Raw genomic sequence first — 16,549 nt, forward strand, 5'->3', positions numbered from 1 at the left:
GGAATGATGGGAACTCCCCCCGCCATCATTAATTAGCCAATTAATCATCCCCTAATTAATTTGAGGTCGTTCATTTGCCGTGAAAATTCAAAGGCACCAACCCAACGTTGGGTCTTGGGTTGGCCAAGCCCCGTTGGGCACCGGCAGCGCCGGGAACCGACCGGAGCCCTGCAGTGATGGGAATTCCCCATTCCCACATGGAATTAATCAATTAAATCACCTCCAATTAATTAGGGATCGTTAATTGCGCACCAAATTGGAACAGGAACAAAGGGAGACCAAACCCAACGTTGTGTCTCGGGTTGGCCAAGCCCCGTTGGGCACCGGCAGCGCCGGGAACTGAGCGGAGCCGTGCAGTGATGGGAATTCCCCATTCCCACATGGAATTAATCAATTAAATCACCTCTAATTAATTAGGGATCGTTAATTGCGCGCCGAATTGGAACGGGAACAAACAGAAAAACCCAACGTTGTGTCTCGGGTTGGCCAAGCCCCGTTGGGCACCGGCAGCGCCGGGAACCGAGCGGAACCGCGCCGACGCCCCGCCTCGCCCTTAATTACCCAACGGGCCCGGCCCTCATTAACCACGGCGCTAATTACCCACCGGGAAGCCCGGGAACGCCCGGCCCGGCAGCGCCAGCGCCCAGGGCAGCTCCAGCGCCGCCGGCACGGCCGAGGAGCCCGGGAAGGCCGGGAAGGGCAGAGCGGGCGCGGCCGGCAGCGCGGAGGAGGAGGAGGAGGAGGAGGAGGAGGAGGAGGAGGAGGCGGCGGCGGCGGCGGCCTTGCCGTGGGTGCGCCGGTGCCGGTTGAGGTGCGAGCTGCGGCTGAAGCTCTTGCCGCACTCGCGGCACGCGTAGGGCTTCTCGCCGGTGTGGACGCGGCGGTGGATGGTGAGCTCGGAGCGCTGGATGAAGCTCTTGCCGCACTCGGCGCACTGGAAGGGTTTCTCGCCCAGGTGGATGCGGCGGTGCTTGATGAGGTTGGAGGAGACGCTGAAGCGCTTGCCGCACTCGCGGCACGCGTACGGCTTCTCGCCCGTGTGCATGCGGCGGTGCTTGGTCAGGTCGGATTTCTGGATGAAGCCCTTGGCGCACTCGGGGCACTTGTAGGGCTTCTCGCCCAGGTGCGTGCGGCGGTGCTTGACCAGGTTGGAGCGCACGCCGAAGCTCTTCCCGCACTCGGGGCACGCGTGCGGCTTCTCGCCCGTGTGCAGCCGCCGGTGCTTGGCCAGCGCCGAGCTTTGCGCGAAGCTCTTCCCGCACTCCGGGCACGCGTGCGGCTTCTCGCCGGTCTGCGTGCCTTGATCCTTCAAATTCCCGGCGTTCGACGCCACACCCGGCCCCACACCCGGCCCCACACCCGGCCCCGGCCCCGGGTTTCTCCCGCACTCGCCGCATTTCTCCTCCCGCGCCGCCCCCGCGCCGCAGTCGCCGCGCGGCTCCCCCGAAGCGCGGCGGCGTTTCTGGAGCCTCTTCCCACCCTCCGTCCCGCCGGCCTCGCCGCATTCCCGGCACGGCTCCCGGTGGATTTTCTGGTGCCGCTCCAGGTGGGAGCTCTGGGAGAAGCTCTTGCCGCAGCTGCCGCAGCGGAACGGTTTCTCCCCCATGTGGATGCGCCGGTGCCGATCCAGGTGGGAACTCCAGGAGAAGCTTTTCCCGCATTCCCGGCACTCGTAGGGTTTGCCGGGAGCGTGGCCGCGCCGGTGCTGCGCCAACGCCGCCGCCAGGCCGAGCCCCTTCCCGCTTTCCGCGCACTCGTGGTGCGGTTCCTCCGCCGGCTCCCGCCGGCTTTTGGGCGCTTTGGGGTTTTTGGGCGTTTTAGGCGCCCCGCGCTCCGGCGGCCCCGGCGCCGCCGCCCCGCAGCCGGCGCAGCGGCCGGCGGGCCGGGCCGCGGAGTGCGTTCGGCGGTGCCGCTCCAGGTGCGAGCTCCAGGAGAAGCTCTTGCCGCACTCGGGGCACTCGTAGGGCTTCTCGCCGGTGTGGATGCGGCGGTGCCGCTCCAGGTGCGAGTTCCAGTTGAAGCCTTTGCCGCAGTCGCCGCACTTGTAGGGCTTCTCCTCCAGGTGAAGCTTCTGGTGCTTCAGCAACGCCGAGCCGGCCGGGAAGCTCTTCCCGCAGACGCCGCAGCGGCACGGCGCGGCGCCGGCGTGGACGCGCCGCTGCCGGGCGAAGGCCGAGCCGGCGCCGAAGGATTTCCCGCAGTCCGGGCACTTGGAGGGATTCTCCCCCGAGTGCCGCCGTTGGTGGGCGACCAAGCCGGAGCCCAGCCGGACACTCTTCCCGCACGCCGGGCACCCGCGGGGCCGCTCCGCCGCCCGCCGGCGTTTCGGCAGCGCCAACGATTTGCCGCAGTCGTGGCACCGGAGGTTCCGCGGGGGGAATTTCTCGAAGCCGCGGCCGCCGCCGGATTTCCCTTGGCGTTTTCCCGGCGCTTTTCGGGAGCGGGGCTCCGGGCTCGGCGCCTCGGCGGAGCCGGGTTTGGAGCGGGCAGGGCTCGCCGGGGATGCGGGGCTCGGTGCCGGCGGCGATCCCGGGATTTCGGCTTTGTCCAAAGGCTCCGGCGGCGGCTCTTCCTCCTCGTTGCCGCTCAGCGAGGCCGGGGCGGCGTCTGGAGGGGGAGAAGGGGAAATCTGGGGGGTTTGGGGTCTTGGAGGGGTTTGGGGATTTTGGGGGGATTTGGGGTCTTGGAGGGGTTTGGGGATTTTGGGGGGTTTGGGGATTTTGGGGGGATTTTGGGAGGTTTTGCGGATCTTGGGAGGCCAACTGGAACATCCAAAGCCTCCTTTGGTCACGTTGGCCAACTGGAAGAGCCCGAGCCCACCTTGGGTCGCGTTGGCCAACTGGAACATCTAAAGCCTCTCTTGTTTGCGTTGGCCAACTGGAAGAGCCCGAGCCCACCTATGGGTTGCGTTGGCCAACTGGAAGAGCCCGAGCCCACCTCGGGTCGCGTTGGCCCACTGGAAGAGCCCGAGCCCACCTTGGGTCACGTTGGCCAACGGAAGAGCCCGAGCCCACCTTGGGTCGCGTTGGCCAATGGAAGACCCACCGCCCTTGGCCCGGCCCGTTGGCCGCCGTTGACTCACCGGCGCCCAGGCCGCGTCTCCGGTGCGATTCGGCGAAGGCGGTGATCCGCGGCCAGCTGATGGCGATCTCCTCGGCTGCCGGGGCAAAAAACGGGAATTGGGGAATTTCCAGAGGTCATTTTCCCAGCCCGGCTCCGTTTCGGGGCGAAATCCACAAATTTCAGGCAAATTTTGCCAAAAATTTCTGGGGGAACGGCTGGGCATGACTCGGACATCAAAATCCTGGAAAATCCCGCCAGAATTGGGGCTTTAATTCTGAGGTTTTAAATTAAAACCAAATGATTTCAATTTTTGGATTAAAAATGAAGGAAATCCGTCCCAAATGAAGGAGAATCCAAGGAAATTTGGGGTCTTACCCAAGGAAATGACACTCTCGTAGCTCTCCTGCATCTCCACACGGAATTCTGAGTTTATCCCAGATTTTTTTGGGGAAAAAAAATCCCAAATCCCTGGAATTCCGACAGCTCCAGCTCCGATGTTGGGAACTTGGGGGGAAAAAAAAAATCTTTAAATTTGGGGTTTTCACACGTCTGGGAAATTTTTTTTGGGGGGAAATTTTTTTAGGGAATTTTAAAAGGAATTTTTAGGGAATTCTTAGGGAATTTTGGGGAGTTGGGGCTGGGAGAACTGAGGAATTTTAGGGAAGCCCCCCCCCCCCCCCAAATCCCCAGATTAATTCCCACCCTAATCCAGATTTTTCAAATTTTGGGAAGGGTTTAAAGAAGGATTTGGGGTTTCCATGGGAAAAAAAAATGCAGGGAATGAAGGGGTTAAAAAAAGGAATTTTTGTTGGTTTTTTTTATGGGGGGGCGCTGGAATTTAAGGAGATTTAAAAATTAGAAAGTGGGGGGAAACGGGATGGAAATGGGGGAAAAAACGGGGAAAGAAGGGGGAAAAAAAGGGGAAAAAAAAACGGGAAAAAGAGGGGGAATAAAAACAAGGAAAAAGGGGAAAATAACGGGAAAAAAACCCTGAAAATCGCGGGGGGGAAAAAAGGGAAAATACGGGTTAAAAACGGGGGGAAAAATCAGAAAAATGGAGGAGGGTCTCGGCCGGGATGCGAGGAGAGAGAAAAACCACAAAAAACCGGGAATTTTGGAGCAGGAAAAGCGGATCCGGAGTGGGGGAGGCGGTGAAAAAACCCGGGAATTGCAAGGGTTAAAATCCAAGGGGGGATTTCTGGGGATGAAATCCCCGTTTTTTAAATTTTTTTTTTTTTTTTGAAATTATTCCCATCGCGGGGCGCGGTCGGGTGAGGATATTCTTATTTAATTTTTATTTTTTTTTCCCCCCGAGTTAAAATATCGCGGATTTTGGGGATTTAAAAAAAAAAAAAAAATTACCTGGATGCCGCAGGAAAAGCTGGAAGAGCGAAGTTGGTGGGGCGGGGATGGAATAAAATAAAGGTTTGGAATTTTGGGGTGGGGGGAGTTGGGGAAAAAAATGGGGGAAAAAAATAAAAAAATAATTAAAATAAAAAAATAATTAAAATAAAAAAGGCGAGGGGGAGGGGCGGGTGTTGCACGTCGGCTCCCAGATCCCAGAACACACAGGAAGGGGTTGGAGCAAAAAAAGAAAAAAAAGGGAAAGGAAAAAAAAAAAAAAAAGGGCAAAAATCCGGGATATCGGGAAAAAAAAAAGGGGGGGCAGGAAAAAGCAAAGGTGGGGGGCGGCCGCCAGAGGGAGAAAAGGGAAAAAATGGGGAAAAATGGGGGAAAATGGGGGAAAAAAGCGGGGAATGAAAGCGGGAGCGCTTTGGGGGTGGGGGGGATTTTTTCGGGTTTTTGGGGGAATTTTTTTTGGGATCGGGGTGGGGGAGGGGAGGGGGAGAGGCCGCGGCTTTGTCCCGGTGGGGTGGGGGAGGGGCGGGGTGGGGGAGGGGAATTGAGGGGATTTGGGGGGGGGTTGGGGCCGGGATTCCCGGGAAATTTGGGGATTTGGGGTTGTGGGATTCCCGAGAAATTTGGGGATTTGGGGTTGTGGGATTCCCGGGAAATTTGGGGATTTGAGGCCGGGATTCCCGGGAAATTTGGAGATTTGGGGTTGTGGGATTCCCGGGAAATCTGGGGATTTGGGGTTGTGGGATTCCCGGGAAATTTGGGGATTTGGGGTTGTGGGATTCCCGGGAAATTTGGGAGTTTGGGGTTGTGGGATTCCCGGGAAATTTGGGGTCTTTAATTGCTGGAAAAAAATTGGGGATTTTGGGGTCTTTAATTATTGGGAGAAAATTTGGGGATTTTGGGGTCTTTAATTTTTTGGGAGAAAATTTGGGGATTTGGGGTCGCAGAATTTCTGGGAATTTGGGGGGGTTGGGGTCTTTAGTTCCTGGGAAATTTAGGAGTTTGGGGTCGTTGATTCCTGGGGGAAAATGGGGATTTGGGGATGGTGGAATTTCTGAGGAAAACGGGAATTTGGGGTCTTTAATTTCCTGGAAAAATTGGGGGTTTGGGGTCGTGGAATTTCTGGGAATTTTGGGGGTTTGGGGGTCTTTAATTCCTGGAAAAAAATTGGGAATTTTGGGGTCTTTAATTATTGGGAGAAAATTTGGGGTCTCTAATTCCTGGAAATTTGAGGATTTCGGGTCTTTAATTTGTGGAAAAAAATGAGGATTTGGGGCCTTCAAATCCTGGAAGAAATGGAAATTTGGGGGTTTTTTGGGGGGACTGAAATTTGAGGGAATTTGTAGATCTGGAAATGATTTTTTTTGGTCCGTTTGTTTGTTTTTGGGATTTTCCAGGATCCCGGGGCGGGCGATGGATCCATGGGGGGAGGAAGAGGAGGAGGAGGAGGAGCCGGAGCCGGAGGTGATTTTTGGGGATGAGGGGGAGGAAGATCCCTGCGACCCCAGCGGGATCCAGGGTAAGTTCAGGAAGGATCCTTGGGAAAATCCCATAAATCCCATAAATCCCATAAATCCGTGTCCTCAGTCCCAAATCCCGCGGGAATTCCATTATTTTCCCATTAATGGGATTTCCCCCCTCCCTCCCCCCCCCATTTCCTATCCCAAAAAATCCCATTCCCATGGGATTTCATCAGGGAATTGAGGGGGGAAATTGGGATTAAAATTAATGGGATTGATCATTTCTATCCCCATGGAAATCCCGTGAAAATGGGGGGAAAAAATCCCATGGGAAATGGGAGAAATCCCACAAAAAATGGGGGAAATCCCATTAAAAACGGGGGCAAATCTCACTAAAAATGGGGGGAAAATCCATTATAAATGTGGAATAAAATCCCATGGGAAATGGGAGAAATCCCATAAAAAATGGGGGGAAATCCCACAAAAAACGGGGGGAAAATCCATAAAAAATGGGGGAAAGTCCCACAAAAAGTGGCGGTGGGGGGGAAATGGGAGAATGCTGTTAAAGATGGGGAGAATTCCACAAAAAATGGGAAAACCCAGTAAAAAATGGGGAAAATTCCACCCAAAATGGGAAAACCCAGTAAAAAATGGGAAAATTCCACCCAAAATGGGAAAACCCAGTAAAAAATGGGGAAAATCCTGCAAAAATGGGAAAACCCAGTAAAAAATGGGGAAAATCCTGCAAAAATGGGAAAACCCTGTAAGAAATGGGGAAAATTCCACACAAAATGGAAAAACCTGTAAGAAATGGGGAAAATCCCGCAAAAAATGGGAAAACCCAGTAAAAAATGGGGAAAATTCCACAAAAAATGGGAAAACCCAGTAAAAAATGGGGAAAATTCCACACAAAATGGGAAAACCCTGTAAAAAGTTGGGAAAATTCCGCACAAAATGGGAAGACCCCATTAAAAATCCCACAAAGAAAGGGAAAAACCTGTAAAAAATCGGGAAAATTCTGCAAAAAATGGGAAAACCCCATTAGAAATCCCACCAAGAAAGGGAAAAACCTGTAAAAAATCAGGAAAATTCTGCAAAAAATGGGAAAACCCCATTAGAAATCCCACCAAGAAAGGGAAAAACCCAGTAAAAAGTCAGGAAAATTGCACAAAAAATGGGAAAAGCCCATTAGAAATCCCGCAAGAAGGGGAACCCCCCCGAACTCCGCCTTTTCCCCGATCCCCAGGGCGGCCGGAGTCGGGCCCGGCGCCGGCGGCCGGCAGGAGCCCCAAGTCCCAGAGCTGCTCCGGCCTCGGCGGCGTCGCGGCGCTGCGGAAGAGCCACGAGTGCGCCGAGTGCGGCAAGAGCTTCGGCTGCGGCTCGCACCTGTCCAAGCACCGCCGCACGCACACCGGAGAGCGGCCCTTCCGCTGCGCCCGCTGCGGCAAGAGCTTCAACGTCTCCTCCAACCTCTACCGGCACCAGCGCGGCCACGGCGGCGCCCAGCCGGCGGCGCCGGAGAAGCTTCGCGGCTCGCCCTACACGTGCCGGGAGTGCGGGAAGAGTTTCCGGCGCGACCGAGAGCTGGCCGCGCACCGGCGGCTGCACGGCGGCGATCTGCCCTTCCGCTGCGGTGACTGCGGCAAGAGCTTCTCCTGGAGCTCCCACTGGCTTCGGCACCGGCGCGTCCACACCGGCGAGAAGCCCTACGAGTGCCCCGAGTGCGGCAAGAGCTTCTCCAGGAGCTCGCACCTCTACCGGCACCAGCGCGGCCACGCCGGCGGCCGCTCCTACATCTGCACCTACTGCGGGCGCGCCTTCGGCAGCATCCTGCACTTCGAGCGGCACCAGCGCACGCACAGCGGCCTGCGGCCCTACAAGTGCTCGCTGTGCCGCAAGAGCTTCGCCGACGCGCCCGCCTTGGTGAAGCACCAACGCGCCCACCTGGGCGAGGGCCCCGTCCGCTGCCAGGAGTGCGGCCGGGCCTTCGGCGCCCGCTCGCAGTGCGCGCGGCACCGGCGCCGCGTCCACGGCGGCGCCGAGAAGCCGTACCGCTGCGGGGACTGCGGCAAGAGCTTCTCCTGGAGCTCCCACTGGGAGCGGCACCAGCGCATCCACACCGGCGAGAAGCCCTACGAGTGCCCCGAGTGCGGCAAGAGCTTCGGCAGGACGTCCCACCTCTACCGGCACCAGCGGACGCACGCCGGCGGCCGGCCCCACGTCTGCGGCGAGTGCGGACGGAGCTTCAACTCCACGCTGCACTTCCAGAAGCACCAGCGGGTCCACGAGGAGTCCCAGAAAAGGGGGAATTCCGTGGTGGGATCCCAAAAGAGTGGGGAGTCCTTGGTGGGATCCCAAAAAAGGGGAAACTCCTTGGTGGGATCCCAAAAAAGTGGGGAGTCCTTGGTGGAATCCCGAAAAAGGGGGAACTCCTTGGTGGGATCCCAGAAAAGTGAGGAATCCTTAGTGGGATCCCAGAAAAGTGAAGAGTCCTTGGTGGAATCCCAAAAAAGTGGGGAGTCCTTGGTGGCATCCCAAAAAAGTGAGGAATCCTTGGTGGCATCCCAAAAAAGTGAGGAATCCTTGTTGGGATCCCAGAAAAGTGAGGAATCCTTGGTGAAATCCCAAAAAAGGGGGAATTCCTTGGTGGGATCCCAAAAAAGGGGGAATTCCTTGGTGGGATCCCGAAAAAGGGGGAACTCCTTGGTGGGATCCCAAAAAAGTGAGGAATCCTTGGTGGGATCCCAAAAATGTGGGGAGTCCTTGGTGGAATCCCAAAAAAGTGAGGAGTCCTTGGTGGGATCCCAGAAAAGTGAGGAATCTTTGGTGGAATCCCAGAAAAGTGGGGAATCCTTGGTGGGATCCCAAAAATCCTGCCCCGAATGTGGAAGAACCTTCGGAGACCCATCAACGTTGGCCAAGCACCGACGGCTCCACGATCCCGACCGGAATTTCGGGACGGGATCCCGGCTCCGGGGGCGGCTCCGGAGTCACGGAGAGGAGGAAATGCCGGAAGGGTGAAAAGAAAATTCGGGAATTTTTTTCCGCGTGAAGCGTTCCCGGCGTCGCCGGCCGTAGTTTTGGGTAGGGTAGAGTAGGAAAGTAGGGTAGATACAGAAAAAAAAAAAGATGGAATTTCCGTTTTTTCCGAAAAAAATCCCGCCCTGTGTGAGTTTTCCCAGGAAAAAAGAAATCCGTGGGATGGAGTTGGAGAAAATCCCGGAATTTTGGGTGGTTTTGGGATTTTTTTGGGGGAGGGGAAAGCCGCGATCTGGAGGTTTTGTGGAAAATCCGGAATTCCGGGCGGTTCCGTAATTTATTGTATTTATTCAGCAGAAAGAGCCCGAAAAATCGAGAAGGAAATGCCGAAATCGGAATGGAAAATTGGGGGAAAAAGTTGGATTTGATCCCAAAAATCCTCTTGGATCGGGGTGGGGGCCAAGCGGGAATTCCGGGGCTTTTCCCACTGTTTTTTTTGGGATTTTTTGGAATTCTCTTCTTCGTTTGTAATGTGAATAAAAATTAGATTTAGCGAGGAATTCCAGAATTTTTCCTTGGAGATGAAATCGGGGGAAAAACTGGAAAAAATCCCTGGGAAAATCAGGAAATCTTGGGGCAAATTTGGGGGGCATTTTGGGAATTTTTGGCGCAAATCTTTGGGAATTCCTTGGGTTTATTTTGGGAATTTTTGGGTGCAAATCTCTGGGAATGCTTCGGGAATTTTTGGGGCATATCTGTGGGAATTCTTTGGCAATATTTTTTTGATATCTTGGGAATTTTTTTTTTTTTTTTTTGGGGGGGTGGTGGGGGAAATCTTGGGGAATTCTCGAAGCATCCTGGGAATTTCTGGGGCAAATCCTTGGGAACGCTTTGGGGAAATTTTGGGGGCAAATCTTTGGGAATTCTCGGGGACATTCTGGGAATTTCTGGGGCGATCCCCTGGGAAGTTTTTGGAGGAGGGGGAGACGGAAGAAGGGGAGGAGGAGGAGGAGGAGGAAGAGGAGGAGGAGGAGGAGGAGGAGGAGGAGGAGGAGGAGGAGGAGGAGGAGGAGGAAGAAAAGGGGAGAGGGGGAGGAGGAGAAATAAGGGAGGAAGAAGAGGGAGAGGGAGGAGGAGGAAGAGCGGGAGGGGGAGAGGGAAGGAGGAGGAGGAGGAGGAGGAGGAGGAGGGAAGGGGGGAGGGAGGAAGAGGAGGAGGAGGAGGAAGAGGAGGAGGAGGAGGAGGAGGAGGAGGCGGCGGCTCCTCTGTATCCGGGTCACGCCGGGAGCCGCCTCCAGCGGGAGCGGGACCGGGATCGGAGCGGGATTAGAACCGGGTCGGGACCGGGATCGGAGCGGGATTAGAACCGGGTCGGGACCGGGAGCGGGAGCGGGACCGGGACAGGGACCAGGCGGGATCAGGATTCGAACCGGGTCGGGACCGGGATCGGAGCGGGATTAGAACCGGACCGGGACTGGGACCGGGAGCGGGATTCGAACCGGGTTGGGAGCGGGACCGGGACTGGGAACGGGACTGGGAACGGGTCCGGAGCGGGATTAGAACCGGACCGGGAGCGGGAGCGGGAGCGGGACCAGGCGGGATCAGGATTCGAACCGGGTCGGGACCAGGAGCGAGATTGGAGCGGGACCGGAGCGGGATTCGAACTGGGAAGGGAACGGGACCAGGATCGGAATTGGAACCGGGTTGGGAGAGGGACCTGGACCGGGACCGGGACCGGGACTGGGAACGGGACTGGGAACGGGAACGGGACTGGGAACGGGACTGGGACCGGGACTGGGAACGGGACTGGGAACGGGACTGGGAACGGGAACGGGACTGGGAACGGGACTGGGACCGGGACTGGGACTGGGAACGGGACTGGGAACGGGACTGGGACTGGGAACGGGACTGGGACTGGGAACGGGACCGGGACTGGGACTGGGACTGGGACTGGGACTGGGAACGGGACCGGGACCGGGAACGGGATCGGAATTGGGATCGGATTCGGCATCGGGATTCGAACCGGGTCGGGATTCTGGGATCGGATTCGGATTCGGGATCGGGATCCCCCAACCGGGGGGACCCCGCGCTGATCCCCCTCTCCCAGCAGGGACCGGCAAATCCCAAATTCCCCCCAAATCCAGCCCAAATTGTCCCAAAATCACCCCAAAACCCACCCCAGATTGTCCTGAAATGATCCCAAAATCCCTCCTCAAATCATCCTAAAATTACCCCCAAATTCCCCACACAACCTCCCTAAAATGCCCCCAAATAATCCCAAAATTACCCCAAAATTTTCAGAAAAGTACCCCAAAATTTCCCCTAAAATGCCCCCAAAGTGATCTCAAAATAACCCCCAAAATTCTCCCAAATCCACCCCAAATTTCCCCCAAATAATCCTAAAATTCTCCCAGATTTCCCCTAAATAACCCCAAAATTCCCCCCAGAAATGGGGAAGCAGCCCCCGAAAAAGCCACAGAATTTGGGATTTTGGGATCCTGAAGGGGATTTTTGGGATTTTTCAGAATTTGGATTTGGGACTCTGGGGGAGATGCAGGAGAACTACGAGAACGTCATTTCCTTGGGTAAGAGCACCCCGAAATCCAGGAATTTTGGGAATTTTTGGGGAATTCTTAGTGGAGAATTTCGGGGAGGAAATTTTGGGATTTTTTGGGGGGAATTTTGAGATTTTTTTGGGGGAGAAATTTTGGGATTTTTTTTGGGAAATATTTTAACTTTTTAAATATTTATTTTAATATTTTGAAATTTAATATTTTAATCTTTATTATTAATATTTTTAATGCTCATTTTAATGTTAATCATTTTCATTTTGATAGTTTTATATTTTAATTTTATTATTAATATTTTAAATAGTTTTCATATTTGAAAATATTTTTAATAGGTTTTGGGGTAGGAATTTTGTGAATTCCTTAAGGCACAAATTTGGGAATTTTTTGGGAGCCCCAAGGGGAGAATTTGAGGGAATTTTGGGAAAAATGTTGAGCATTGCCCAAGGCATAAATTTGACAACATTTTGGATTTTTTTTTGGGGAATTCCCAGTGGCAATACCCCAAAAAAATTCGGAATCTTTGAGCCCCCAAAATTCCAGCTGGGATTTGGCTGCCTCAGTTTCCCTGGAACGTTTTTTTCTCTTAAAAATCACCAAAATTTGCCCGAAATTTGCGGATTTCGCCCCGAAACGGAGCCGGGCTGGGAAAATGACCTCTGGAAATTCCCTGAATTCCCCGAATTCCCGTTTTTTGCCCCGGCAGCCGAGGAGATCGCCATCAGCTGGCCGCGGATCACCGCCTTCGCCGAATCGCACCGGAGACGCGGCCTGGGCGCCGGTGAGTCCAGGGATTTTCGGGAATTTCCCTTGAAAACTTCCGGGATTTTCGGGAATTTCCCTTAAAATCCCACCAAAATACTTGTAATTTTCAGGCATCCCCCTCCCCACAAAATCTTTGGAATTTTCAGGGATTGTCCTTAAAATTGGACAAAATCTCCGGGAATTTTCAGGAATTCCTCCAAAATCTTTGGGCATTTCAGGAATTCCTCCAAAACTTTTGGGATCTTCAGGAATTCCTCCAAAATCTTTGGGAATTTGAGGAATTCCTCCAAAATCTTTGGGAGTTTCAGGAATTCCTCCAAAATCTTTGGGATCTTCAGGAATTCCTCCAAAATTTTTGGGGATTTTCAGGAATTCCTCCAAAATCTTAGGGATCTTCAGGAATTCCTCCAAAATCTTTGGGGATTTCAGTAATTCCTCCAAAATCTTTGGGGATTTTCCGGAATCCCCCTGTAAACCCTGCCCAGATCCTCTCAGATTTCGGGGAATTCCCCAAATCCCGGCGTTTTTTCCCGTTTTTTCCCCTCTCCAGCGGCCGAAGCGGAGGGGGACGTGCCCCAGCCCTGCCCGGCGCCGCCGGAGCTCGCGGGCGACGGGGCGGCGGCGGAGCCGGAGCTGCGCCGGCAGCTGGGACGGATCCTGCAGACGGCCGGGAGGAGCCGCGTGGAGAAAATCCTGCGGGAATTGGTGCGGGAGCAGGGCCAGGCCGGAAAACGCCGGAACCGCCGCAGACCGGCCAGAGATGGGGGTGAGGTTGGGGGCTTTTCCCTAAAAATTCCCGAAAAAACGGGGTTGGGTGTGTCCAAAATGGAATTTTTGGAAGATCTTGTGGGGTTTTTTGGGAATGGGCAAAGATGGGGGTGAGTTTTGAGGTTTTTCCCAAAAAATTCCCAAAGAAACAGGGTTGAGGTTGCGCAAAATGGAATTTTTGGAAGATCTTGTGGGTTTTTTCGGAATGGGCAAAGATGGGGGTGAGTTTTGAGGTTTTTCCCTAAAAATTCCCAAAGAAACGGGGTTGGGGGTGTCCAAAATGGAATTTTTGGAAGATCTTGTAGGTTTTTTGGGAATTTTGGGAGGTTTTGGGTGGAGAAGAAGGTTTGTCTGTCAACCGGGCCAAGGCCAACCCAACCCGTGGGATTCCATGGAAAATTTTGGATTTTTTTTCGGAATTTTTGGGTCGGCGGATCCGTGGCCGGGGTCCATGGCCCAACGCCGACCCCACCCATGGAATCCTGAAAGGGTTTGGGCGTAATTCCGGTTCTCCCGCCCCCGTACAGGCGCCGGTAGCGGCTCCGAGGACGATCCCACCGCTGCGGCCGCCCGGGAGCCGCCGCCGCCTCCGGCACCGACCGATCCCGACGCTCCGTGTGCCGGGAAGAGCCGAACAGGCACCGGCGGCGGCTCCGAGTGCGGCAAGAGCGCGGCCCAGCCCCGGCGCTGCTCCGACTGCGGCCGGCGCCGCCGACGCCCGCCGGAGCGCGGCGGCGCGGCGCCGGAGAAGCCGCACCGCTGCGGCGACTGCGGCAAGGGCTTCAGCCGCGGCTCCAACCTGGCGCAGCACCGGCGCATCCACACCGGCGAGCGGCCGCACCGCTGCGGCGACTGCGGCAAAGGCTTCATCCAGCGCTCCGACCTGGAGCGGCACCGGCGCGTCCACACCGGCGAGCGGCCGTACGCCTGCGGCGAGTGCGGCAAGCGCTTCAGCGTCAGCTCCCACCTGGACCGGCACCGCCGCACGCACGCCGGCGGGCCGGGCCCGCCCGAGCGGCCCCGCGCCAAGACGGCGCCGGCGGAATCGGCGCCGCACCGCTGCCCGGACTGCGGGAAGAGCTTCGGGCAGCGCTCGGCGTTGGCGAAGCACCGCAAGACGCACGCGGGCGAGCGGCCGCACCGCTGCGGCGACTGCGGCAAGAGCTTCAGCCGCGGCTCCAACCTGACGCAGCACCGGCGCATCCACACCGGCGAGCGGCCGCACCGCTGCGGCGACTGCGGCAAGGGCTTCATCCAGCGCTCCGACCTGGAGCGGCACCGGCGCGTCCACACCGGCGAGCGGCCGTACGCCTGCGGCGAGTGCGGCAAGAGCTTCAGCGTCAGCTCCCACCTGGAGCGGCACCGCAAGATCCACGCGGCCGAGCGCGCGTCCTACCGCTGCCCCGAGCACCTGGCCGGGTTCCTGGCGGCGCACCGGCACGGGCGGCTCTTCCAGTGCGGGCAGTGCGGGCGCTGCTTCGGGCAGGGCGCGGCGCTGCTCAAGCACCAGCGCTCTCACGGCGCCGGAGGCTCGGCGTCGCCGAAATGCCAGGATGGCGGGAAGAGCCGCGGGCTGTGCCAGGATTGCGGGCGGCGGCCGGAGGAGGCGGCGGCCGAGAAGCCGCACGCGTGCCCGGAGTGCGGCAAGAGCTTCGGGCAGCGCTCGGCGCTGGTGAAGCACCGGCGCATCCACACCGGCGAGAAGCCCTACAAGTGCCAGGATTGCGCCAAGGGCTTCATCCAGAAATCCGACCTCACCATCCACCGCCGCATGCACACGGGCGAGAAGCCGTACGCGTGCCGCGAGTGCGGCAAGCGCTTCAGCGTCTCCTCCAACCTCCTGACGCACCAGCGCACGCACCTGGGCGAGAAACCCTTCCAGTGCGCCGAGTGCGGCAAGAGCTTCATCCAGCGCTCCGAGCTCACCATCCACCGCCGCGTCCACACCGGCGAGAAGCCCTACGCGTGCCGCGAGTGCGGCAAGAGCTTCAGCCGCAGCTCGCACCTCAACCGGCACCGGCGCACCCACGGCAAGGCCGCCGCCGCCGCCGCCTCCTCCTCCTCCTCCTCCTCCTCCTCCTCCTCCTCCTCCGCGCTGCCGGCCGCGCCCGCTCTGCCCTTCCCGGCCTTCCCGGGCTCCTCGGCCGTGCCGGCGGCGCTGGAGCTGCCCTGGGCGCTGGCGCTGCCGGGCCGGGCGTTCCCGGGCTTCCCGGTGGGTAATTAGCGCCGTGGTTAATGAGGGCCGGGGCCCGTTGGGTAATTAAGGGCGAGGCGGGGCGTCGGCGCGGTTCCGCTCGGTTCCCGGCGCTGCCGGTGCCCAACGGGGCTTGGCCAACCCGAGACACAACGTTGGGTTTTTCTGTTTGTTCCCGTTCCAATTTGGTGCCCAATTAACGATCCCTAATTAATTGGAGGTGATTTAATTGATTAATTCCATGTGGGAATGGGGAATTCCCATCACTGCACGGCTCCGCTTGGTTCCCGGCGCTGCCGGCGCCCAACGGGGCTTAGCCAACCCAAGACCCAACGTTGGGTTTGGTCTCCCTTTGTTCCTGTTCCAATTTGGTGCCCAATTAACGATCCCTAATTAATTGGAGGCGATTTAATTGATTAATTCCATGTGGGAATGGGGAATTCCCATCACTGCAGGGCTCCAGTCGGTTCCCGGCGCTGCCGGCGCCCAACGGGGCTTGGCCAACCCAACACCCAACGTTGGGTTGGTGCCTTTGAATTTTCACGGCAAATGAACGACCTCGAATTAATTAGGGGATGATTAATTGGCTAATTAATGATGGCAGGGGGAGTTCCCATCATTCCCAGTCCTCCCAGTGCCCAGCTGGGATTGGCCAACCCAACTCTGGGAGCTCTTCCCAACCTCCCATTCCTAAATTTGGGGGGGAAAAAAAACCCCAAAAATTGAAAAAAAAAAAACCACGAAGTATTCAGAAAAAAACAACAGAACTTTGGAAAAAAACAAAAACATGGGAAAAACATAAAAAATCGAGAAAAACAGGAAAAAATTGGGAAAAAAATACAACAATAATTTGGGAAAACTCAAAATTCCAGAAAATAAACTCAAAAATTGGGGGGAAATTAAAATTTTAGGAAAATGCTTAAAAATTTGGGAAAAAATGACGAAGTCTGAGGAAAAAAACTCAAAATTAGAGGATAAAAAGCAAATTTGGGAAAAAAATTCCCAAATTTGAGTCATGAGTGGCACCAAATGTGGGTTTGAGAGGAAAGATTTTATTTTCTTTTCGATTTCTTGGGGTTTTTCCCAATCTTTTTTAACTTTTTTTTTTGTTTTTTTAATGGAAATTTGAATTTTTTTGGTTTTTGTTACTTTTGTGACTTTGTATTTTCGGTGTCGGGTCAATAAAAATCCGACTTTGGGCTGAAAATGCCAAAAATTGGAGTTTTTTCATTATTTTCCATAAAAATTTGGGATAAAATGCCCCAAGAATTTGGATTTTTCCACTGTTTCCCCCCATTCTGACTGAGCACAGGAAATTCCATTTAAGACACAACACCTGTCAATTAATTCACTTGATGAGTTTAATCAATCAAAATATTAAAAATCCCCCCCAG

At 55.7% G+C, this 16,549-nt stretch overlaps 2 protein-coding genes and 1 long non-coding RNA gene across 4 annotated transcripts; 1 reads left to right on the top strand and 2 right to left on the bottom strand.

The window, feature by feature from the left end:
* Positions 1-592: 592 nt before the first annotated feature.
* LOC110481853 (uncharacterized) lies at positions 593-2,848 on the bottom strand. Its single transcript, XM_077788902.1, has 4 exons — positions 2,764-2,848; positions 1,880-2,607; positions 1,523-1,768; positions 593-1,291 (listed from the first exon to the last, which is right to left on the bottom strand). Exons 1-4 carry the CDS (start codon positions 2,846-2,848, stop codon positions 593-595), a joined length of 1,758 nt encoding a protein of 585 aa, XP_077645028.1.
* On the bottom strand, positions 2,702-4,676 carry LOC144247643 (uncharacterized). 2 transcript variants are annotated; one of them, XR_013341233.1, is made up of 3 exons: positions 4,426-4,676; positions 3,439-3,567; positions 2,702-3,157 (listed from the first exon to the last, which is right to left on the bottom strand). It is a non-coding gene; the product is annotated as an uncharacterized LOC144247643 (long non-coding RNA). The 2 variants fall into 2 exon arrangements; XR_013341234.1 differs by lacking the exon at positions 2,702-3,157 and adding an exon at positions 3,221-3,304.
* A 793-nt stretch (positions 4,677-5,469) lies between these two features.
* Positions 5,470-16,371, top strand: LOC110481855 (uncharacterized). Its single transcript, XM_077788903.1, is given in 10 exon segments — positions 5,470-5,941; positions 7,129-8,900; positions 10,070-10,212; positions 10,248-10,294; positions 11,387-11,446; positions 12,135-12,209; positions 12,744-12,959; positions 13,489-14,992; positions 14,994-15,079; positions 15,118-16,371. Coding segments are annotated over 10 exon segments (4,077 nt in total). The 5' UTR covers positions 5,470-5,835; the 3' UTR covers positions 15,186-16,371.
* The last annotated feature ends 178 nt before the right edge of the window (positions 16,372-16,549 follow it).

This window comes from Lonchura striata, chromosome 29 (genome assembly GCF_046129695.1).
Source record: "Lonchura striata isolate bLonStr1 chromosome 29, bLonStr1.mat, whole genome shotgun sequence".
NCBI classification, from domain to species: domain Eukaryota; kingdom Metazoa; phylum Chordata; class Aves; order Passeriformes; family Estrildidae; genus Lonchura; species Lonchura striata.